Source organism: Musca autumnalis, unplaced genomic scaffold, assembly GCF_047663935.1.
Source record: "Musca autumnalis isolate F117 unplaced genomic scaffold, ASM4766393v1 scaffold_1, whole genome shotgun sequence".
NCBI lineage: Eukaryota > Metazoa > Arthropoda > Insecta > Diptera > Muscidae > Musca > Musca autumnalis.
The window spans coordinates 245,333,303-245,359,170 of record NW_027411644.1 but is presented as its reverse complement, the minus strand read 5'-3'; the positions used below and the strand labels follow the sequence as shown (position 1 = coordinate 245,359,170).

General features: G+C 36.4%; 1 protein-coding gene across 3 annotated transcripts in view; it reads right to left on the bottom strand.

Moving 5' to 3' along the window:
• Positions 1–25,868, bottom strand: part of Dscam3 (Down syndrome cell adhesion molecule 3) — a 457,425-nt gene that overhangs the window by 6,703 nt on the left and 424,854 nt on the right. For 2 of the 3 annotated variants that reach the window (XM_073960641.1, XM_073960643.1), the window contains 5 exons: positions 21,444–21,759; positions 20,394–20,557; positions 7,144–7,389; positions 6,718–7,038; positions 4,318–4,540 (listed from right to left, as the gene is read on the bottom strand). In XM_073960641.1, coding sequence (XP_073816742.1) covers positions 4,318–4,540; positions 6,718–7,038; positions 7,144–7,389; positions 20,394–20,557; positions 21,444–21,759 — 1,270 coding nt within the window. Of the gene's footprint in view, positions 1–4,308; positions 4,541–6,717; positions 7,039–7,143; positions 7,390–20,393; positions 20,558–21,443; positions 21,760–25,868 lie in introns of all 3 variants that reach the window. The other variant, XM_073960642.1, reaches the window with a different exon arrangement.

Genomic DNA, 25,868 nt, shown 5'->3' with positions numbered 1-25,868 from the left:
AGCGGTAGTGCTATTTAGTATTACAAGCAAGTGTCCAATCGTTACAGCAAGTGTCCAATCGTTAGAAGCCGAGTTCCTGAAATCATCAATCAACATGTTCCGGATCATCATAAAACCCGATCGTCAATCAACACGTTCCCAATCACCATCTAATCGTATCCTCAACCAGTTCCGTCGTTCCTGATCATCATAAAACCCGATCGTCAACAACTCTCGTTATCAACCAACCATCGTCGTTCAAAACTACTTTGGCGGAATAGTCACCCGACGCATAAAATCGGTACAATTCCTTATTACAATATAAATCGGCAGCAAACATTTAAGCCGGTCGGCATCTGTCCTATCAGTACTCCCACCTCTGAGAAAGGAACAAAGTAATAGTATCGTATTTCATTGAAGTAGAACTTACTAGTATTTGATCAATAAACAACTGATTTAACCCCAAAAGGTTAGGTGGGTCCTTATGGAGAACCTGGACGCGACTGGAACTACCCCAGCCGTCGAGAAAACTACGTTACAACCATATACCATAGAAGACCCAAGAACTGCAAATAAATTATGAAGTAGCCTTTTATAATGACATCAATGTAGTTGAACGAATTGAGATACAACGATTGCGATCGCTAGGCCATGTTATAAGAATGAGTAATGATGAACCCGCTAAAAAGGCGTATAAATACTGGCCGCATGGAGGTTCTCGCAGACCTGGAAGGCCAAAGCTTCGTTGGAGCGAACAAGTGAAACGAGATATCAGAAAGCTACAGCAGCAAACAGAGAGGATTGGAGATTTTTTTCTTAGTTCGGCTTATGGAACAAATGTTCTGTAAATGGCCAGCTAAGTAAAGTAAGTAAGTAGCCTTTTACAGTCCCCTAAGCTCAAAGGTAGTCAAGCCATATCTGAATTTGGTATCCCCGCAAAGCTCATTCGGCTATGTAAAATGACTTTAACTGACACCCGGCCCTCAGTTAAAATAAAAAAGAACCTTTCCGGGGAGTTTAGTACCAAAAGAAGATTCAGAAAAGAAGATAGCCTTTCGTGTGACTTATTCAGCATTTTACTTGAAAAGGTTATGCGAGATGCAGATGTTAAAGGAAATGGCACTTTAACCAATAGCCACATGTTACTTGCTTATGCAAATGATATAGACACTATGGGACGGTCAGTAAGGGATGTAACTGAGTCCTTTAAGAAAGTTGAAGGAGAATCTACTAAAGTGGTTATGGCGGTAAACGGCAACAAGACCAAGTTGATGGTGACGACATGCAATGCGTCCATTGAACTTGGACCAACTGTGGAAGTTGGTTCCTATAATTTTGAGGTGGTTAAAGACTTCGCCATTAAGACTTCGGATTAAGTAAGCAGTTTAAAAACAAAGCCACATCTCGTGAAACAAAAACAACACTTTACAAAACGCTGCTACTGCCCGTGTTAATGTATGGCTCTGAAGCATGGGTACTTGCGCAAGCTCATAAATAGAAAGGAATGGATATATTTTCTTAGTTCGGCTTATGGAAAAAATGTTCTTTAGATGGCCAGCTAAGTAAGAAAGTCAGTATGTATGTACGAGTGCTATTAGAAAAAGTTTCCGGCCTACTAATGGAAACCCGAATACTTATTATCACAAATGGTTTTATTGTTTTTAAAAGTATTGGTTGTTTACAGTGGCTTGATTGACCCGCCTCAAAAACATGGATTTTGAACGCTTTTACACCATTTTCTGGCGATTGTTGCGATTTTTCGGGCATAGTTACATTTCATACGAAAAGTTCCATGATTCCTCACCTAGATCCATCTTATAAATGTATTTTGAAGCACCGCAATCCTATTTTTTCGAAATTTCTTGCACAGATCATCAGGATCCGAGGAGAAAAACCCAATTTTTGGCGCCACGTGTCAATGCAATATCAAATGTTAGTTTGTGGAATAAATGTCCACGTAACGGTACATAACATGACGATGTTGCATTATCCGTTTACACACAGGTTGTTATCGTTTTTAAACGACCCTGACGAACTTAGTTTTTTTTGGCGAGTGTCGTCCACGATTGAATTCATTAAACCAGTTTTTCACAGTGCTATAGGATGGTCCTTTATCGACATACAAAGATGTAATTTGATCGATGCACTCTTGCCGTGATTATCCACGTTAAAATTGTGAAAAATTATCGGACGAAAATGTTCAGAAGTAAATTCCATTTTCTGCAAAGTGATTTTTTCAAGTCACTGTAGATAACACATCACATGGTCGTATGTCATACTGTCCTGTGTACGCTTAGGCTAAAAACTATCAAACTTTTCAAATGACGCCTGGCGACACTGCGTGTTGCCTAGGTGGCAAACTTTTCTAGTTCCCCTCGTACACTTTTGCATGGGCTTAAATAAATTGTCGAGGCTCTTTTTCCACTCCGATTGATACACGTCCAAAACATAGCTTTTTAATGCTTCAACAGCACCTTCTGGTGACGAAAATCGTTGACCACGCTTTTTTCTTCATGTGAAGGTATAGAAAGAAGTCATTGGGGGCCAAGTCAGTGCTATAGGGTAGATGACCCATCAATTCCACGTTTTGACCGGTTTGAGCCGATGTGTGAGATCTCGAATTGTCATGGTGCACAATAATTATTGTGCAACATTTTTAAGGTGATCTTGTGCAAGCAATTCGAACTGAGGATTTTTTGAAAGTACAGACCCAAACGACCCTACTTGGGTTTTGTTGTGTCAGATCCAGCTCGTATTTTATGGTCCCATCTAAACATGGTTAAATATTGAGTTTTTGAAGAAATTCGGGGCTATATCTCTGAAACCAATGCGAATCTTCTTCTGACCTCGGAAGCAAATTTGTAGGATAGGACAAGAATAAAATATATGGAGAAATAATGAACTCGAAAAACTACATTTATTGCCTCAAATTTCAAAATATATGCAAAAATGCCACAATTTTTATACATTTCGCACCGTATCTCCAAAAGCGTTAATTTTTTTCTGAATATTATCTTTTGGAAAAATATTCCCTGAAATGTAATACACAACTCTTCAGAACATGTCATTGTCGTAAAATGCCTCTATCCCGTTGTTTTCACTACATATTTCAACGACGATTTAATAAATATATCAATAATGTAGTCAAATCCGAAATGCGAGAATAAACTGTTGGTGTGAACTGTGTTTGAAATACGTGTTGTAAAATATATGATGCAAAATACCGCTGAAACAACATGAAGTAAGCATTTTAGAGTTTCAGAATGTTCTAATGAATTGTTGAGAACTTTATTTGGAAGATTTTTGCAAAAGTTTACTCGGTTCAACTCCCAATAGTTTAGCCGATACTGACCAGATTTTCAGCAATAATGTAAAATGTTCTATATTTTATAGATTTTGATGCCCTAGATGGAGCTTTTCTTATGTGGTTTTCTCAAAAGATAATTTCTACTAGTTTAGGGCTACAATATTGCTAAGGACAGCAAGGCCAAATTCCTATTCGTTTCTGAGATAATGTTCTGATAAATGCAAAAAAAGTGTAGATTTAGCCCGGTTAGATGAGGCCATAAAATCCGAACTGGATCTGACAGGACAAAACCCTACTAGGGTTATTCGTCTTCTCATGTTGGTTCTTCGAATATCGAATGTATGCAAGGGTGCCTCTATCTCATGCTATGTCAAATGACGATCTTGAATTATAAGTTCGGACACGGCATCAATGTTTTCTGGCACAGCTGCTGTTTTTGGACGACCTTCTCGTCTTTGGTTCCACGTCGAAAATTGTGAAAAATTATGGGACGAAAATGTTCACATGTAAATTCCATTTTTAGGCAAATGCAAGTCTCTGTAAACAGGGCAACACATGGTCGTACTTTAAAACGTACTGAGTACGTTTATTCTAATAACTGTCAGACATTCCAAAGGAAAAGGCAAATGGCGCTTTTTCTCGCGTATTGTTACATATGCCAGAACATTTTCTAGTAACCTTCGTATTTGTGAAAAAATATTTTTATTAAAAGAGACTGCTCTCCTAATTACATTTGCGAAAATCATGTTCTCCTATATTTTTAAAAAAATCTGAATCTCCAACCACATAGGTATTCAAATTAGTGTTTGTGTCTTTATATTTACATATTTGTATGTTACATTTAACATGCACATGCAATAATATTTACAAAATTTTGAAATATCCCAAACATCCTTATAAGATCTTTTTTTATTTGCTAGAAGTTCTTTCGCTTTGGACAATTTAAAACCAATAAATATATTCACTCAATAATTGGACATTTATTCTTTCATAATTTCGTTTGGAGTTTGGGGTTTAGGTACCTGAACTACCTGTTGTTACTACCAGGACATAGACGTCTATCCAGTGAATCCTTAGCATTGATTTGCTGGTGTTTGCGGCTGCGATGTCCACCACCATTTGCACCACCGCCACCACGTTTATCGACCGGAATGGCATTATTATCTTTGCCATATCGTTGGGCATTCATACGCCTGTCAATGGGCGATGATTGATCGTTATTGGATTCTGTTGAAGAGTCAGGTCGAAACATATCTGTTGAAACGAAAAAAAAAAAACGAAACGAAATTGAAGATGTTAGATTAGAGAGGATAGATACATTATGTTTTGCACAGTGGTCCGAAAAAAGAAAATGTTGAAAATATTATAAAGATATTTAAAATGAAAAAATATATATGGAGATTTCTGAGTGATATCTGACACTTTTCAAAATCGTTTTTTAGGTGTTTAAGATAAATTCCTAAATGTTTCACACAGGTAAAAGGAAAAATATTATTGAAAAATTTTAAAATGCCAAATAGGACATACAATTTTTATAATTGATCGTATTTTAATACAAAAAAAAAATTAAAAAAAAAAAATCGAAGGTGTCAATCATTGTTAAAAATTTATTTTCAATATTAAATCGCGAAAATTGCATCCACTTTTTTATACCCTTAGCATTTATGCTAACGAGGGTTATACACTTTCATACGGGCAAAATGTGCCTCATAGAAATAATCGTGTTAGACCCCAAGTATGTTTTGACGAAATGTGTTTCAGACAATTTGGAGTTGATTTAGCCATGTTCGTCCGTCTGTCTGTCTTTCTGTCTGGCTGGCTGGAGTGCACGATAACTCTCGAACGGATCAACCGATTCGGTCCTAAATTTGGCTTTCGTAATATTTTGTCCAAACTTAGTTTAAGTTCGAAGATGGATTATATCGGTACACACCTTCCGGTACCTCTCGAAAAAATCGGAAATGTTCGGAAAATTTGTGAGCACGATAAATCATGAAAGAAGTAACCGATTTGGTCCATACCTTGCAAATCGTGAAATTTCTACCAGACTTAGATGACGTTCCAATATGGACTCAATCGGTCCACTCCTTCGGGTACCTCCCACACAAAATTTCGGAAAACTTCAGTTCAGTACCTGCTCTCGAATCGCTTAGATTTTTGATGCAGCAACTTTACACATCCTAATATATCTACCAGATATGGATCAGGTTCGAATATGGACTATATTTATCCACTCCTTCGGGTACCTCCCACACAAAATTTTGGATTAATTCACTTCAAGACCTGATATAGAATCCCTTTAGTTTTTGTTGAAGCAACTTGCATTCGCTGCCTCAATTACGACAGTAAAAGTTTTTCAGGGGCAGGTCCATACTTTTTCAGAAAACAGCACGAAAGTTGTAAAAAAACTCCTATATATGTAGTGGATGGAGAGCTCGAACCGAATACTGCGTTCGTTCACACTTTGGATATTGTAATATTTCTTCGAATATTAGATGAAATTAGAAGGTTGTGCATATATGTAGGTCCATTCCTCCCGGTACCTCCCCCACAAAAGTTCGAAAATATTCGCTAAAATGGTACGCGCGATTTCTCATAGACGCAGCAACCAATCTGGCCCAAACTTTGGATCTCTAAATATTGTCGAAACTTAGTTTCAAATTTGGGCCCTATCTGTCCAATCCCTGTGGCACCACCCACACAAATGTTCAAAATTTTTGTGAAAAAATTTTTACCGAAGGTTTTCTTAGTGGGCCTATCTATCGATATCCCCGAAAATTTTTGAGCTTTAATGCTCTCCATACTTTTGTCGGTTCATACGCCCAAAATTTTTAAAACCCCCCTAAATACATGCGTTTTTTTTTTTTTTTGGGAAAAAAGTATTTCGATCTACACAGGCTGAGGGTATATATCTAGCGGCAAAGCCGACTGATACTTTTTTACTTGTTTCTATTTTTTATTAAATAACTGATAAAACAACAAAACATACAAAAGAGATTTTTTCAAATTGGACCAATATTAAAGAAGTGTTAAGGGGCCCACTGTGGAATTTTTTTCTATTTTTTATTAAATAGCTGATAAAACAACAAAACATACAAAAATATTTTTTCAAATTGGATATAGTTTTTATTGAATTCGACTTTTTCAAGGCGCGATATCTCTGGAGCCGTTATTCAAAAAAAATCTAAAAATATACTGAAATGTTTTGCTGATGAGCAACATCACCACATCAAAAAATAAAGGAAATAAAAAACCTCACTTTGAAAAGGTATCCGATTTCACTCAGAAATGCCCATATATTTATGAATAATAAATATTTTTCATAAATAAAAACATTAAATATAATTGTTATGAACCACTTTGCATATTAATATTTTGTCATTGTGTGGCAGTGTTGTGTGAGTGTTGTGTTTTCGCCTGCATTTACACACCTACTCCACTACGACCATCACTGTTGCGTGACTTACAAGGAACTCTATAAGTAGGCATATTGGAAAATTCAGTACTTGGACTAATACTGGTGTCCGATTCGGACTCACAATGGCCACTGCCATTTGTAATACCACCAGCACCGCCTCCACCACCTCCGCCACTACTGCCCCCACCACCACCAATGCCACTACTACTGCTGTTGCTTTTAGTACCACCACCGCCTCCTGCACTACTACGGCCTCCACCATCACCTCGTGACGACTTTTTCTGTGTCTGTGAACCAATAGCCATGGTCATTGACTTGCTCAGCGTAGATTCATCTGTGAATAAAATTGAACAAAAATTATAGTGCACCACCATTATCAGGTTAAGTAGTTTTTCTTTAGCCAATCCATCTAATTGGTGGCAGTCTGCTTTACACTTACCATCGGTATTGTAGTAGCGTTGTTTGTGCCACGATGATTTAGATTTAACGTGTCCAAATCCAGCAGAGGGTAACAATGGATATGCTGTAGCATTTAGATTTTCGCCTTCAGGATGACCAAATGTTTTGAATTGCATAGTGTAGTCCATGGGTGAGGCGGCCACACCACGGGTTGGAGTTTTGGCCGGTGCTCCCGTTCGCCCACCATTCACACTAAATGTGGCATAGGGGGAAATCTCATACATTTCTGCACCACATTTTCGTTTGTGTGAGTTAGGGTTTGACCAACACCACATAAAATAAGATTGAACGTTTCAAGGCACGCAGCGAACGTACAGCATTATAATAAACATGGCAACAGACATCATCACCCAACCCAGAATGCCGAGCAGAAATATTCCAAAAACGAATCGCAAAAAATGCCATTACCAAAATCATAGCAAATTAAAGGCAAGGGAAGAAAAAGAAGAAGAGGGGGTATAAAAGATTTAGTAACAACTACGTGATCAGTTAGTCTATCACGTCCAAATCATTTTTTGTGTTGCTTCTTTTTGTTCTCTGTCACAAAAAGAGTTGCAGTTTATTATTCGAATTGAATGTGGTTATATATCGTTTATATGTCAGATTTTTTTGCTCTTATAATATTTATCAGTGTGAATGTGTGTGTGTGTGTGCATGTGATTTTCTTTGCAATTTTACTCGTACAGTGATTGAAGTTCATTAAAAAGTATTAATGGTTTGAAGGATATTGATGAGATTTTCATTGCAACAAATGGCTATATTAGAAGAAGAAGTGGAAACACAAGCATGTATTCTTGGAAAGAATATGAATTAGCGTTAGGTGTAGCTTAAAATTTAAAAAAAAATTCAACGGAAATATTTTTAGGAATAAACTAATATTTGTGTTTGTAGCAATTCAATTCATTAAAGTCTTTTTTCCAATTCAAAGCGGTAAGTCGTAAATATGATATAGTTACACCCTCAGCTCAGATGCCATTTGACATTTCCATTGGAAAGATTGAGATTTTTTAGATGATACAAGGGGAACTAGAAAAGTTTGCGTCCTAGGTAACACGCAGTGTCGAATATATTTTCATCCGTTCATTTCTCACAACTTTCGACGTGGATCATCACGACAAGAAAACATCGATGAAATAAAATCTTTGTATGGCGATGAAACACCATCCTACAGTACTGTGAAAAACTGGTTTAATGAATTCAATCGTGGCCGACACTCACTAATAAAAGTAGGTAGTGAGGGTCGTCCAAAAGCGGGCGTTGTGCCAGAAAAATTAAGCAGTACGTGAACAGATAATACAAGATCGCCATGTTATATTCAGTGAGATAGAGGCGTTCTTGGATATTTCTTCCACCAACTAACATTTGATATTGCGAACACTTGGCCGCAAAAATGTTTTTTTTGTCGTTGGATCCCGTGTCGATCGGTGCACGAAATTTAAAAAAACTACGTTCCCGGTGCTTCTAAAGACGTTTATAAGATGAATCTAGGTGACGAATCGTGAAACATAAAAAATACCAACAATCTCCAGAAGATGCTGTAGAAACGTTTAAAAACCACGTTTTATAGGACTTTCAATGAAAGTGGAAAAAGTGCTTCAACAAGTGGTTGGTCCGCATACAAGAGTCTTTAAATCATACTGAAGTCTACTTAAGAAACCAATAAACCCATTTTTGATAATAAATATTCGCGATTTCATGGTTAGGTCAGAATGTTATCGAACAACCCTTGTATTATAATACGCGAAATATTGTAGTATAACTTAAAATTTAACTATACTTGGACCAAACTACATGTCCACTTTGCAATTTTATGAACTAAAATGAAAGAAATAAGAAGTTTTCTGACCGCTGGGAAACCTAACAACCAATTACAGTAAATTTGGGACGGGGGACCTGCACCAAAACACGGACCTATAGGAGTGACGTAACCACTTAGAATCTCAAATATCAAATTACAGCTAGTTCCATTAAAATTTTTAGCTTAAATCCTCAAAATTGCCAAAATCGGGAGGTAACAAAACATGGACCTATGTTGAGAAATTTTAGAGAAGACATTTTGCGGTCAATAAATGTAGCTAAGCTTCTCAAAATACTGAAAATCTGGAGTTACCTTAATATGGGGCCTATGCCAAAACATTGTCCTATATTAACAATTTTTAGTGAAGAAGATTTGCGAACCTCAAATGCCAAATTACAGGCAAATCCGTCAAAAATGTACCAAAATACCTCAAATGTAAAATAACAGGTAGTTCGAAAAACAAATGTATGTAGATAAAATCTTCACAATGCCTAAAATCTGGAGGGACAGCTGTAGATTAGAATCCTCAAGGTAGCAGGAAAAACGGAAGGCCTAAAAACTCCTGGAAAAGAATTAGTAAGAATCCACCGGAAAATCATGAATCGAATTAAAGCAATAGCATATGACAAGTAATCCTGGAGGATGATTGTAGAGGTCCTATGCTCCTCAAGCAGCTAAGAGGAAAAGGAGAAAATACCAAAACAGGGACCTAGATATTTTTGGTGGAGAATTTTCCTAACTGCAAGGAACCTCAAATGTCATCATACGGGTAGTTCAGACAATAAATGTAGCTAACAACCTTATATATAATAATATAAAATTGTTCCAAAACATCCCAAGTGGGATAAGGGAAATATCTCTCATATCAATGAGTGCACCCCGATTCATATTAGCTCAATGATATGGGACCTACAGTTTATCGCGGAGTCCAAACGCCGTGTTTTACATGGCTGAAATACTCAGGAAATGTCGCCAACATTACTGAGGGGTATTTTGCCACCGTTACAATTTGATGTTGCCTAGCCGGGGAATCGAACCCACGACCTTCTGCGTGCAAGGCGGGTATGCATACCATTGCAACCTTATCAGGAGGTACATTTTTTGGTGGAGAAGTGTTGTGGCCACTTAGAACCTCCAATGTAAAATTACAAATAATTCGGTCGAACATTTAGTTCAAATACCGAAAATCGGGGGTACCGATATAGCTAAACATGGACCGATATAGCTACACAATTTTCGGTGGAGGAATTTCGTGACTGCATGGAAGTTCCTTTCGAAAATCGGGAGGAACCGCTACATGGGGATATTATAAAAATAGACCTATATTAACAACTTTTAATGGAGAAGTTTCGTGACTGCAGGAAGTCTCAAATGTCAAGTTCCAGTTAAAATACTGAAAATCAGGAAAATGGGCCTATGTCGACAATTTTTGACGAAGAAGTGTTGCGGCCCCTATGAGTCTCAAATGTCAAATTACAGCTAGTTCGGGTAAAAATTTTTTAAAAATTTCCTCAAAATAACGAAAATCTGGAGGTACCGTTATATAGGAGTTATACTAAAACATTGGCCAATATAGCCCATATTCGAGCTTAGCCTGCCTATTAAAAAATAATATTCTCTGTTGCAGAAATGTAGCGTTCTAGTTTCATTTTATTGCATACTAGACGCTAGATCGCTTTTAGAGAATTTTAACCTGTTCAAGAATATATATTAGGGTGGGGCGATTTGTGTGGAAGCAAAAAAACCTTAATGAGCCCTTCGCGTTTCTGATTCCTGGGATTGAACTGAGCAAAAAAGTCCACTGGACCATATATCTACCGTGAAAATCGAGCCTCCCGATTTTGACTTTAAGTTTTTTATTGACGTTTTTTGGATATTTTGGCATATAACAGCCAAACCATAGAGATTTTCGATCCAACACAAAGACAAACATTGTAGCCAAGACAGTAATTGAAAACTCTCTAATACATCGCAAAAGCATTGGAAGGCTCCTTCAGGCAGTTTTGGCCTCAAAAATGTGCAAACTTTTCGGAAAATGTCGATATATGACATTGTGCTACAAAATTTGACCCGAAAAATATTCAAGTGTTCTGATGCAAAATTATATCGTGTTGGGATCCATGAACAACGACAATGCCTTTATTTCGTTTGGGTCACTTCGTTTTATTTTTTTATAACGGTAAAAGTAGTGAAAATCTGGGTTTCTTACAATTTCAAATTTAAACGGGCATATCTTATTTTTTCCACAACGGATTTTATTTGATCCTTCTTCCTTTTAAAGGGGTGAATAATGTCTTTTGAATAAGCTATTATTGTTTTAAATCGGTTAACAAATGACTAAGTTATAGTGGTTTATGTCTGAATTTCCTCAAAATAACGAAAATCTGGAGGTACCGTTATATAGGAGTTATACTAAAACATTGGCCAATATAGCCCATATTCGAGCTTAGCCTGCCTATTAAAAAATAATATTCTCTGTTGCAGAAATGTAGCGTTCTAGTTTCATTTTATTGCATACTAGACGCTAGATCGCTTTTAGAGAATTTTAACCTGTTCAAGAATATATATTAGGGTGGGGCGATTTGTGTGGAAGCAAAAAAACCTTAATGAGCCCTTCGCGTTTCTGATTCCTGGGATTGAACTGAGCAAAAAAGTCCACTGGACCATATATCTACCGTGAAAATCGAGCCTCCCGATTTTGACTTTAAGTTTTTTATTGACGTTTCTTGGATATTTTGGCATATAACAGCCAAACCATTGGGATTTTCGATCCAACACAAAGACAAACATTGTAGCCAAGACAGTAATTGAAAACTCTCTAATACATCGCAAAAGCATTGGAAGGCTCCTTCAGGCAGTTTTGGTCTCAAAAATGTGCAAACTTTTCGGAAAATGTCGATATATGACATTGTGCTACAAAATTTGACCCGAAAAATATTCAAGTGTTCTGATGCAAAATTATATCGTGTTGGGATCCATGAACAACGACAATGCCTTTATTTCGTTTGGGTCACTTCGTTTTATTTTTTTATAACGGTAAAAGTAGTGAAAATCTGGGTTTCTTACAATTTCAAATTTAAACGGGCATATCTTATTTTTTCCACAACGGATTTTATTTGATCCTTCTTCCTTTTAAAGGGGTGAATAATGTCTTTTGAATAAGCTATTATTGTTTTAAATCGGTTAACAAATGACTAAGTTATAGTGGTTTATGTCTGAAAAACCCCACAAAAAACCTATAAAGGAATTTCTCAGAATTTTCAAAAATATAATGTTTTTTTGTTTTGTTCAATATTTATTTTGAAAATTATGAGAAATTCCTTCATAGTTTTTTTGTGGGGTTTTTCAGACATAAACCACTATAACTTAGCCGTTTGTTAACCGATTTAAAACAATAATAGCTTATTCAAAAGACATTATTCACCCCATTAAAAGTAAGAAGGATCAAAAGAAATCCGTTGTGGAAAAAATAAGATATGCCCGTTTAAATTTGAAAATGTAAGAAACCCAGATTTTCACTACTTTTACCGTTATAAAAAAATAAAACGAAGTGACCCAAACGAAATAAGGGCATTGTCGTTGTCCATGGATCCCAACACGATATAATTTTGCATCAGAACACTTGAATATTTTTCGGGTCAAATTTTGTAGCACAATGTCATATATCGACATTTTCCGAAAAGTTTGCACATTTTTGAGGCCAAAACTGCCTGAAGGAGCCTTCCAATGCTTTTGCGATGTATTAGAGAGTTTTCAATTACTGTCTTGGCTACAATGTTTGTCTTTGTGTTGGATCGAAAATCTCTATGGTTTGGCTGTTATATGCCAAAATATCCAAAAAACGTCAATAAAAAACTTAAAGTCAAAATCGGGAGGCTCGATTTTCATCGTAGACATATGGTCCAGTAGACTTTTTTGCTCAGTTCAACCCCAGCAATCAGAAACGCGAAGGGCCCATTAAGGTTTTCAAATCGCCCCGGCCTAATATATATGTACATTAGTCCGGGGCGATATTTATGAAAGGAAAAACCTTAAGGGCAGCGTCACGTCCTACACTGAGACAAAAAGTGTAGCCAAGACAATAATGAAGAACTCTCTAGTACATCGCAAAAGCATTGGAATGCTCCTTCAGGCAACATAAATATTGAACAAAACAAAAAAACATTATATTTTTGGATATATTTAAGATATTTTAATGTAGCTGTTATATGCCAAAATATCCAAAAAAAAAACGTAGATAAAAACTTCAAGTAAAATCGGAAGGCTCCATTTTCATGGTCTAGTGGCGCCCGCGATTAAGGGTTTCAAATCGTCCCGGCCTAATGAACATATATACTTCATAGGGTCGCAAATGATTACTTCTATGCGTTACAAACGGAAAAACAATCTTAATATACCCTACATACTAAGGTGGGGGCATAAAAAAATTTTCCTAGGTACTTTAAAAACCTCTTTGTAGCTGGATTTGGGAAATTCTGTTGCGTTGTGACAATACCAAAACATGAACGTGTATCCAAAATTTTTCTAGGAAAGCTGTTGGAAAATGTTAATTCCAAATTACACATACATTCATAGACAAACTAAAAATTCAATAAAAAATGGGAGGTACCATTTTCCTGTTTATTCAAAAAATTGGACCTATGTCCACAATATTTGTCACGAGAATGCTCTGACCACTACAATATAAAGCACTAAATTACAGCTAAATATGTAAGAACATTAATTCATAACCTTTTAAATACTTCAAATCGGCAGATTCCGCTATATAGAACTTGACATGTCGGCAAAGGTAAGATACAACGAAGCACAGTTTTAGTAAAGACCTAAAGGTCGTCTGTGAAGACGTGCGTGAATACGACTTTTATGTAGTCTCCAAATACGACATTATGCACGTCTATGAACTATGGAGATAACTTTAAATTTATGAGTATGAATCGGTTTTAAGATCGTTTAACAGAAAGGCTATAAGGTCATTTGTATGGATGCCTTGCTTAAGGTTGTATATGAACACGGCTCTAACGTTGACTATGAAGACTGATTTATAGTCGTCTATAAAGACGACTTTGGGACTGTGTACGAATCACAATTTGTTGGGTTGTATAGAATTTTTTGATTTTTTGATGGCGGATGTACAAGGGAAACTAGAAAAGTTTCTGGCCTAGCCAACAAGTAGTGTTGCTAGATGCCATTTGACATTTTTTTACTCAGGACAGTTTGATATACGATGATGTGATGCATTACTTACAGTGACTTGAAAAAATCACTTTGCAAAAAAAATGAAATTTACTTGTGACAATTTTCGTCCAATCATTTTTCAAAACTTTCGACGTGGATAATCACGGTAAGAGTGCATCGAGCTTCGTATATCGATGAAGGGGAGCACTATGAAAACTGGTTTAATGAATTTAGTCTAAAAAACGAAGGTCGTAAGCCAGAAAAGTTAAGATCGCCCTGTTAGATACCATGAGATAGAGGCATCCTTGGGATAGAGGCATCTTTGGGCATTTCTTCCTCCAAAGAACATTCGTTATTGCATTAATACCTGGTCGTAAAAATAGGGGTTTTTCGTTAAATTCAGCAAAATTTGAGAATTGTTCAAAAAAGGGCTCTCGTCGATTGGTGCAAAGAAATTGTGAATGAATACGATCGCGGTGCTTCAAACGACGTTTATAGGATCGTCACAGATGATAAATCTTGGATTTTTGCGTATGAGTACGAAAAAAAACAGCAAAAAGCCATAAACTCACAGTGTGGTGACTACAGGGCTTGAGAAATGTAGGACGGTTAATTCTGAGTGTTATGCTAAATTTTGTTTGCTTGAAGTCTACTGAGAAATTCGAAAACGTGGAACTGATGACTCCACTTGAATCCTGCACATCAAGAAAACAAGGCGTGGTCAACGATTTTCGTCCCAAGAAGATGCTGTAAAAGCGTACAAAAAACATGTTTTGGAGTTGTCTCAATCAAGCTACTGTTAACAAACCAACACATGGTCGTATGTCCTGAGTACGCTTAGGCTAAAAACTGTCAAATTTCCCAAAAAATAATGATTTTTTCAACGAAACACACTTCTGGTGACGACTTAAAGGTCGTCTATGAAGACGACAAATATGAAGATTTTAAGATCGTCTGTGAAGACAAATGCTGTTCTATGACCTATGGAGATGTCTTTAAGTTTATCTCTGAAGACGATTATGAAGTCGGCGTAAAGGTGTCGTCCATGAAGACGTACAGTGCTGCTCAAAATATTTGGAACTCAGATGTCTATATCACATTCAATCTATTTTAGGGACATTGTAAGTTTTGAAATATATTTGTTTTTGTTATTTTGTTCTTTATTGACCGTATTTTCAAGATTTAAAAATGATAATTCAGTTATGAAAACTTATGTTACAAAAATGTGTGAGGAACACATGTTTTAGCCTGCTCGAAACATTTGCGACTCCGTAATAGAATAAGGTCAAAAACAGAGCTGGATACCGCTTAAAAAGAACTAAAATCGCCATAAGATGGGAATGAGGTGTCAGGTCAACAACATCTCCTGCAGGGGACGGTCAAATAATTATACGAATTATTAAGTAGATCTCTCTTCTTCTTCTTTATTGCATATTCGATATTCGAATATTAGCGACCATATTACATTTCATGTGTAATATTTTTTTATATCATTGACAAAATAAGTAAATAATTCTCTATATCTTGGGACACTTATTAAAATTCCTGCATTTCGGAATTCTGTCCATTGTTAAATATTTTGGAGCCAGGACATCTCTTGTCTTCCTCTGCTACGTTTTCCTTTTATACTAGCTTGTAGAATTGATTTTAGAATGCGGTATTTTGAGTTTCGCATTATATGTATTGTATGATATGCAATTTTTCTCCTTTTTATATGATTGAAGAGTTCTCTTGTTCTGTTTAATTTGCGTAGAACTGCGTCATTTGACACGTGAGCTATCCATGGGATTTTAAGAATTCTCCGATATATCCACATTTCGAATGCTTCTAATCGCTTGACATCTACTGCTTTTACAATCCATACTACCGTTAAGTATAAGAGTACTGGCCATATGTAGGCTTTTATGAACCTTGTCTTTGTGGTGATGTTAATATCATGACTTTTTATACCCTACACCACTATGTGGGGAGGGTATTATAAGTTGGTTTTGGCCAAAAAGTTTGTAACGCATCGAAATAATTGTCGTAGACCCATACTTATATATACCAAAATGAATGTCTCGACGAGCTGAGTCGATCTGGCTATGTGTGTCCGTCCGTCCGTCAGTCCGTCCGTCCGTCCGTCTGTCCGTCTGTCCATATTAACCTTGTAATCACGCTACAGGTCGCAATTTTGATCGGATCGTCACGAAATTTTGGATGTTGATGGGGGTCCCGGAGGGGAAGAAGCCTATTGATTTTGGTGATGGTCGGATAATATTTAGGGGTCGGAATGGGCAAAAAACTTATGTGGTAAAAAGACAACGTTTTTTTCCAAAGCGAATATCTCAGCTTCTATATGGAGTATACTAAAAGCAAAACCTGACAATGAAAGTAGAAAATATCACCTTTCTAATGATATAAAGCAGGTTCCCGTAGGTGATCAAACAACGAAGATATCGCAATAGTAGCAAATAAAACCCAAATTTTTATTTTTGCGATTTTAATTATAATGACGAATATCACAGCTTTGGTTGGGGACTTTTCAAAAGCAAAGCCTGGCTATGAATGTAGAAGATTCCATCTTTACAATGATGTAAACTAGGTCGGCGTAGGTGACCAAATAACGGAGATATCGCAATAGTCGGTAATACATCCCATTTTTCTACTTTTTTGGAAATCACGCTACAAGTCTCAATTTTGATCGGATCGTCACGATATTTTGAGGGTTAATGGGGGTCACTCAGATGAAGAAGCCTATTGATTTTGGTGATGGTCGGATAATATTTAGGGGTCGTAATGGGCAAAAAACTTATTTTTTTCCTAAGCGAATATCTCAGCTTCAATATGGGGTATACCAAAAGCATGAAAGTAGAAAATATCGCCTTTCTAATGATGTTAAGTGGGTTCTCGTAGGTGATCAAACAACGAATATATCGCAATAGCCGCTAATAGAACCCAACTTTTAATTTTTGCGATTTTAGTAATAATGACGGATATCACAGCTTCGGTTGGGGATCTTCCAAAAACAAAGTCTGACTATGGAAGTAGAAAATCCCATCTTTACAGTGATGCAAAGTAGGTTGGCGTAGGTGGCCACATAACGGAGATATCACAATAGTCGGCAATACATCCCATTTTTTGTAATCACGCTACAGGTCGCAATTTTAATTATATCGTCACGAAATTTTGGGTGTTATTGGGGGTCCCACAGAGGAAAACATCTTTTGATTTGATAATGGTCGGATATTATTCAGGGGTCGGAATGTGACAAAAAAAAAAAAAATATTTGGAAAAAATACCAACGTTTTATTTTAATGTTTATATCTCCCTTCTGTAGGAGGTATATCGAAAGCAAAACCTGGCAAGGAAAGTAGAAAATATCACCTTTACAACGATGTGAAGTAGGTTGTCATAGGTGGTCAAACAACAGAGATATCGCAATAGTCGGTAATGCATCCCTTTTCCCATTTTTGTGCAATCACACTACGAAATTTAGATCGGATCCTCACGAAATTTTGGGGGTTGATGGGGGTCTAACAGAGAAAGAAGCCTATTGATGGTTGGCATACATCCCACTTCTCCATTTTTCATTTGGGTTGTACTGTCGATGCACTTAAATGCGTTTCAAAAAAATTGACCTGTGTTAATGAAGACATTCAGAGCAAAGGCGCTAAGCTATCCCAATTTTAATATTTTGAATTTTATTAGTCAAAAGCTTATGAACAGGAGTAGTGGTGTAGGGTATCACATAGTCGGCCCCGACCCGACTATAGCCTTGGCTCACTTGTTTATATTTGTGAAAGGCGTCTCTTGCCATTTCTATCCGGCATTTAATTTCTTTGGAGTAATTCCACTGATTATTTATTGAGACACTCTCTCGAGTGGAGTGTTGTGAATTATTATATTCATGTTTTCATAATTGTTTTTTTTTCTGCTTATTATCATATATTTAGTTTTCTTGATGTTTAATCTTAGTCCATATCTTAAACTACACGCCGTTAGTCTGGTGACAAGATTTTGTAAACCTGATAGGCTGTCTGCTATTAGTGTAGTATCGTCAGCGTATCTGATATTGTTTATATAAGCATTATTTATGAGGATTCCTTCTTCACCGTTATTTATTGCTTTTTTGAATATTTTTTCCGAATAAATATTAAACAGTAGTGGGGACAGAGTACAACCTTGTCTTACTCGTTTGGATATAGATATTTCTTCCGTCAGTAGATCTCTTGGAGATGTTAAAAAAAGACTTGTCACCGATAAATCTATACAAACCCCTCCGATACATACCAAGGACATCGGTATACTAAAATAGCACAATTTTGGGAAAACAGTAATTTCCAGGAAAAATTGCATTTTTATACCCTCAGCCTTTAGGCTAAGGAGGGTCTATACACTTTGATACGATGAAAATGTGCCTAATCGAAATAATGGTTTTAGACCCCAAGTATGTTTGGACGAAATGTGTTTCAGACAATTTGGAGTCAATCTAGCCATGTCCGTCCGTCTGTCTGTCTGTCTGTCCTGCTGGCTGGAGCGCACGATAACTCTCGAACGGATGAACCGATTTGGTTCAAATTTTGGCTTTAGTAATATTTTGCCCAAACTTAGTTTAAGTTCGAAGATGAGCTACATCGGTCCACTCCTTCCTGTACCTCCCCCAAAAAATTTCGGAAAAGTTCAGTTTAGGGCCATCTCTCGAATCGCTTTGGTTTTTGTTTTAGCAACTTGTATTCACTGCCCTCCATACGACGGTGCAAGTTTCATCAGGGGCAAGTCCATACTTCCTGAGAAAATAGCATGAAAGTTGCAAAAAAACCCCATGAAACCCTGTGAGGTGGTTGGAGCGCAAGATAACTCTCGAACGGATCTGCTGATTCGGTCAATAATATGGCCTTAGTAATATTTTGTTCATACATAGTTTAAGTTTGAAGATAAGCAATATCGGTCCATTCCTTCAGGTACCTCCCCCACAAAAGTTCAAAAACTTTACACATCCTAATATATCTACCAGATATAAATCAGGTTCAAATATGGACTATGCTTGTCCACTCCATCCGGTACCTCCCACACAAAATTATGGAAAAGTTCACTTTAAGACCTGTTATCGAATCACTTTGATTTTTGTTGAAGCAACTTGCATTCGCTGCCTCAATTACGATGGTAAACGTGTAAAAACCCCCTATGGCACCATATGTAGTGGCTGGAGATCCACTTCCATAATGGTCAATGTCGATCCATTCCTTTAAGTATCATCTCCGCAAAACTTTTGATCTTTATCCTAATCAACATTTTTGTCGGTTCATACATCCAAAGTTTTTAAAATCCCCTAAATACATATGTTTTTGGGAAAAAATTGTTTCAATATACACAGGCTGAGGCTATATCTCTGTCAGCAAAGCTGACTGATACTTTTTTACTTGTTTATAGAAATTTCAAAAAAAATGTGTGGTATTGTTTTTGGTGTAGTAAACCCGAGTACTTCTCGTCGATTTACATCAATATTTAAGTTATATGACTTGAAAAAATGTACTTGATCACCAGGTCGAAAGATAATAGAATTTGTCCCCTTATACAAAAAAGTTGACAAAAAATGTAGAAAGTGTTTTTTATTGTCCTGGAGGACAGAAATGGTACTGGATGCATGAGGTCGAGATATTTATCAGATCCAAGAACTTACCGGACAGTTAACATGTCAAAATCGCACCATGTACTCACCAGAAGTATCGTATAACAGGGTGCTTTTGCATAATACCGCCTCTAAACGTATATATAAACACGTAAAATTAGTGATTTTTTGCAAATATGTTTAAGTTCTTGTCGGACCCGATTAGCTTAAGTAATATAAATTCATATTACTTAAGCTATCAATACGGCTCTAATGTTGATTATGAAGGCGGAATCTCAATTTGTTGAGTGGATTTATATATTTATATTCGTGTAACCTTGTACATTGCTGCATTGTTACAACAATTGTAAACAGTATTTTCCTAATATTGTCCATAAAATATTTACGATATGATCCTTTAATTTCAGTTCACATTTATTCAGCATAAACTACAGAAATAGAAAAAAAAAGAAATCAATTAACTTCTACATTTCCCATTTTGATCCCTTGATAAACTTCAGTCACCGTAGAATTGTGTTACAATTTAAATACAAACTTTAATCTACTTTTTTGTTGTTGGTGGTGGTGCATTTCGTAACAGTCGTTTCTTTTTTTTCTCATCATTACTCTTTGTCGTCTCAACACAACTCGACTTGACTCGACTCACCTGATTCATTTCCTTTGTCCACTGTTTTAACAGGTGAAGCGCTATACACCTGCTGATTGCGGCGATTGTCATGGTCTTCTTTGTATTCACCCGGTAATGTGCGGGATTCATAGCCCTCGGCCAGTGGGCCACATAGAGTGCGACGATGTTTTATGGTTAATGCTCTGGAGGGGTTAAGTGCACAAGCAGACAATCACACGTACAAACAAGTGGCGGCAATGGCAAAACATTCATCCAGTAACGATGCAAAACATGAAAAATAGAAGAAGAAAAAACAAATGTGAGCAGAAGAAGGAGAAGAGGAGGAAAAGAAAGAAACAGAAATGTGCAAAAAAACAACATGGAAAATGTTAAAATGGCACATAATTAAAAACGTGAGAATTAGATGAGTTTCCTTTTTCACAAGAACAATAACAACAACGAAAAAAAAACTCGTAGAAAAAACACAACAAGAAGGCAACTGTGAAAAACTGTAACCCCTTACAACAACTCCCTGGCGTTGAAGATGAAGTAAGAAGACTAATTACAGGGCATACAGAAGTTAATTCGTCCGTTCATCTTAAAGCATAATGGGGCTAGTGTATTTTATTGCTGTCAGTTAATATGAGAAAGAGATTAATTAAATTCGTTTTTTCTTCAACGTTAGCTGCCAGCTACACTGTTTCGAACTAAGAGTTCAACTAAATGGCTTATGTTCTTAAAGATTACTTTGTAGAATAGAATATTCATTTATTATTTAAGAATGTCTGTGAAACACACAAAGTGTAATGGATATTTATTTACACTAAATGGAGTTGTAGGAACTACTTGAGAGAGGAAATGTAACATAAGTAATGTTCAAAATTGAATTTTACAAAAAAACCTCGTAAAATTAGGAAGTTTTGAAATTTGTATATGTTTTTTCATTACACCTCATTTCTCCCGATAATTATCGTTATCGACTAAAATGTTATTTAAAAATTGTTAACGTTCAATGTTTATGCATATACTCTTCCCATTACGTTACGTATGCAACTAGATAAATATACAAAATTCCAATATTTTACTTACATTGTTATTATTGCCACAGTTATAATAACAACGACAATAAATGTTGATAGCCAATCACCATTGGTGGGATTCGTTGCATTTATTAAATCATTCATTAAATCATTTTCCGATGGAAATACCGGAGGTGGGGGTATGGTAACGCCATCAATATTCGTTGTTGCAAAATGATAGTGTTCGGTAGTTTTACCAGCATCATTTGTCGCCGATATACGGAGTTGATACCATTTTGCCGGCTGAAATTCACAAAATATAAGATTTTCACGATTCTCCTCGGCATTGGAAATATCTGATGTTACAACGGTCCAACGAACATCGCCTATAAAGAAAAATGTAGAATATAATATTAGGTTAAATTTTTCACGGACAATGTTACACATTTAACTAACTTTTTATTGGAGTTCTGAAATTTGCGTTAAAAAAAATGATTCCCCAATATACCAAAGAGCTTTTACCCCACACCACTACGTGGGGATGGTATAATAAGTTATTTAGTAATAATAGAGGTAGGCCCACATGTTATTATCCCAACCGACTTCTCTTCGCATTCTGAGTCGTTTAAGCCCTATCTGGCCGTCCGTCTGGTGTCCATCTAAACCCTGTAATCACTCTTGAGGTCGCAATTTTACTGATATCGATTATCAAAATCATTTGACCTTGTGGCAGTTTTAGATCAAAATTGCCCATTTTACTCGTATACCCTCAGCATTTATGCTAACGAGGGTATGTACATTAGGGCTATAACCAAAAAAATACCACCACATAGCCTTGTAGAGCATGGAAAACTATTATGAAATACGGCGTCAATTTTTCTCTATCGCGAAAAAAGTTTCCGCACCAAATGCATTGAAGTTCAGTAATGCATTTTTTAATTTTAGCTGTTATGACAACATATTTGGTTTTAATTAAAATTTTTATTTTTTTGTAATCTAATTTAAAATCATTATCAAAGCGTTCTGGACCAATATGCTCTCAAATCGCGCCATTTCGGACCATATTAAGATTTTGTTGACACTATTGCAATTTTTGGTTTTTCTTTATAAACTCGTGAATTTTATGTTTATATTTTTTTACCTATCGGACAAGAGAATATGGGGTCATTTGCAACGAATTCGCGAAAGTTACAGGTTCTTTTTGTTGACTTTGCTTGTGAGAATCGTATTTGTTTTCTTCAAAAATACAACACCAGTACCATGTGGGGAATTTTGTCCTAATAATGAAAACGCGTTTCTAAGATAGATTCGGTGAAAAAAGTCTCCGCACCAACTTTGATTACTAAAACCCTTTTGATGCTTTTTCTACTTATAATTTTAAATTTGCTTTGTTTGAATAAATATTTCTAGAAAAAATACAATTCTCACAGGCAAAGTCAACAAAAACAGCCTGTAACTTTCGCGAATTCGTTGCAAATGACCCCATATTCTCTTGTCCGATAGGTTAAAAAAATATAAACATAAAATTCACGAGTTTATAAAGAAAAACCAAAAATTGCAATAGTGTCAAAAATCCTAATATGGTCCGAAATGGCGCGATTTGAGAACAAATTGGTCCAGAACGCTTTGATAGTGATTTTAAATTAGATTACAAAAAAATAAAAATTTTAATGAAAAACAAATATGTTGTTATGACAGATAAAATTAAAAAAATGCATTACAGAACTTCAATGCATTTGGTGCGGAAACTTTTTTCGCGATAGAGAAAAATTGACACCGTATTTCATAATAGTTTTTCATGCTCTACACGGCTATGTGGTGGTATTTTTGATATTTGCAAAAAAGTGCAAAAAGTTATATCCCTAATGTACATACACTTTCATACTGGCAAAATATGCCTCAGCGAAATAGTGGTTTTAGACCCCGAGTATGTTTAGACGAAATCCGTTGCAGACAATTTGGAGTTGATTTAGCAATGTCCGTCCGTCTGTCTGTCTGGCTGGCTGGAGCGCAAGACAACTATCGAATGGATCAACCGACTCGGTCCAAAATTTGGCTTTCGTAATATTTTGTCCAAACTTAGCTTAAGTTCGAAGATGGGTTATATCGGTCCACTCCTTCCGGTACCTCCCCCACAACTTGCATTCACTGACCCCATACGACAGTACAATTTTCATCAGGGGCAAGTCCATTGTTTCTATTAAAATAGCCTGAAATGTGTAAACAAACCTTATAACACCATGTGTAGTGGTTGGAGCGCAAGATAACTCTCGAACGGATATGCCGATCAGTCCAAAATTTGGCCTTGGTAATATTTTTTTCAAACTTCGTTTCAGTTCGAAGGTAAGCCCTATCTGCCCACTCCTAAGGTACCTCCCCATAAAAGTTAAAAAAATTTCAGAAAAATTGTGCGCACGATAACACTTGAAGGGAGTGACCGATTTGGTCCATACTGTATTCATCCTAATATATCTACCAGATATAAATCAGGTTCAAATATGGTCTTTATTTGTCGACCCCTACCTCCCATACGAAATTTCGGATAATTTCACTTTAAGAGCTGCTCCAGAATCTTTTTGGTTTTTATTGAAGCAACTTGCATTCGCTGCCTCAGTTACGACGGTAAAAGTTTTTCCAGGGGCAAATCCATTCTTCTTGAGAAAACAGCCCGAAACAGCCCAGATGTAGTGGATGAAGAGCACGATAACTCTCGAACTGCTCAACCGATTTGGTCCAAAATTTACTATCGTCATATTTTGTCCACACTTCCAGTTCCAGTTCGAAGATGGGCAATACCGGCCCACAACTTCCGGTACTTCCCCCCAATATTTAAAAATGTCACTAAAATGGTATACACGATATCTCTTGAACGGGATCTCCTAATATTTTGTCCAACTTTAGTTTATCTCGGCCCGTATCGGTTCTCTCCTGTGCAGTTTAGGGTCTGTTCGAAGATCCTTTGGAAATGTATACCGATGATGTTTGTTGTGATCCTGTTTACAGCGATATTATGTTTTCGTGGACAAGTCCACGCTTCCTGGCATATTGGTCCAAAGTGGTCCACTTCCAAAATAGACAAAATTCAGAAAAGACTCTAAATACATCCGTAGATGAAAGTTTCAGTTCACATAGGCTGCGGGTATGTATATCTCTGTCGGCAAAGCCGACTGATACTTTTTTACTTGTTAAATAAGAGAATCCGACTTTTATACATATACCTAAAGTTTTGATTTAGCTACACACATATCGGAATATGGCCTAATGAAGACAGATGTCAATAGGGTTTAAGTTCGACACTTGAGGTTCCCAGTGGCCACAAAACATCTCCAACAAAAATTCAAAAATCACTATAAAATGACAACCAAATGACACGGTTGCCGGCGTCTTAGCGTTCTAAGGCACCATCAACTTGCTACCGATGACAAATATTGATGATCAAATCATCTGATACAGAATGACAAATACAAATAAAAGTGGAAGAAAAGCATTGAAAAAAAGTTTAGAATTAAATAACTAACTTAAAAACAAGTTAAAAAGCGTTAAGTTCGGCCGGGCCGAACTTTTTATACCCTCCGCCATGAAATACTCTGAGCTAATATGGAATTATTTGTTTCCTTTATCTTGCGAAAGTACCTAGCCACAATTTTAGGTGGAGAAGTTACTTGAACACTAGAAACCCCAAATGCCAAATTATAGCAAATTCGGACAGAAAATGTAGGTAAAACCGTCAAAATACCGTAAATCGGGCGGTATCGTTATATGTGGGCTATAAGAAAACGTGGACATATGTCCATAATTTCTGGTACAGAAGTTTCTTGGTCATTGGGAAACCTAAATGTCAAATTATAGCTAATTCTGTCTGAAAATATTGCTAAAAAGGTCAAAATATCTGAAATCGGGCGGTATCGTTATATGGGGGCTATACAAAAATGTGGACCTATGTCCATAATTTTTGGTCACTGGGAACCCTTAACGTCAAATTATAGTTAATTTGATCTGAAAATGTGACTAAAAATTCAAAATATCTGAAATCGGGCGGTACCGTTATATGGGGGATATTCCAAAGCGTGGACCGATATAGCCCATCTTCGAACTTGACCTAAGTTTAGACCAAAAACACATGTGTACAAAATGTCAGCCTTGTAGCTCGACTCATTCGGAAGATAGCGTGATTACAACAGACGGACGGATGGAGATACGGACATCCCTAAATTAACTTAGAATTTTACACTGATCAAGAATAAATATATTTTATAGGGTCGCAAATGATTATTTCTATGAGTTACTAACGGAATGACAAACTTAATATACCCTCCATATTATGGTGAAGGGTATAAAAATAAATAATTCGAATATACAGTTTACGAATGATTTGTGATAATAACTGCTAGTTTCCATGCTTAGCCTTCGTCCACCCACTAAAATAACCCTCTAATATGCCTGATGATAGGACTTAACCACCCGTGAAACGTAACATAATGGTTGAATGTGTTGG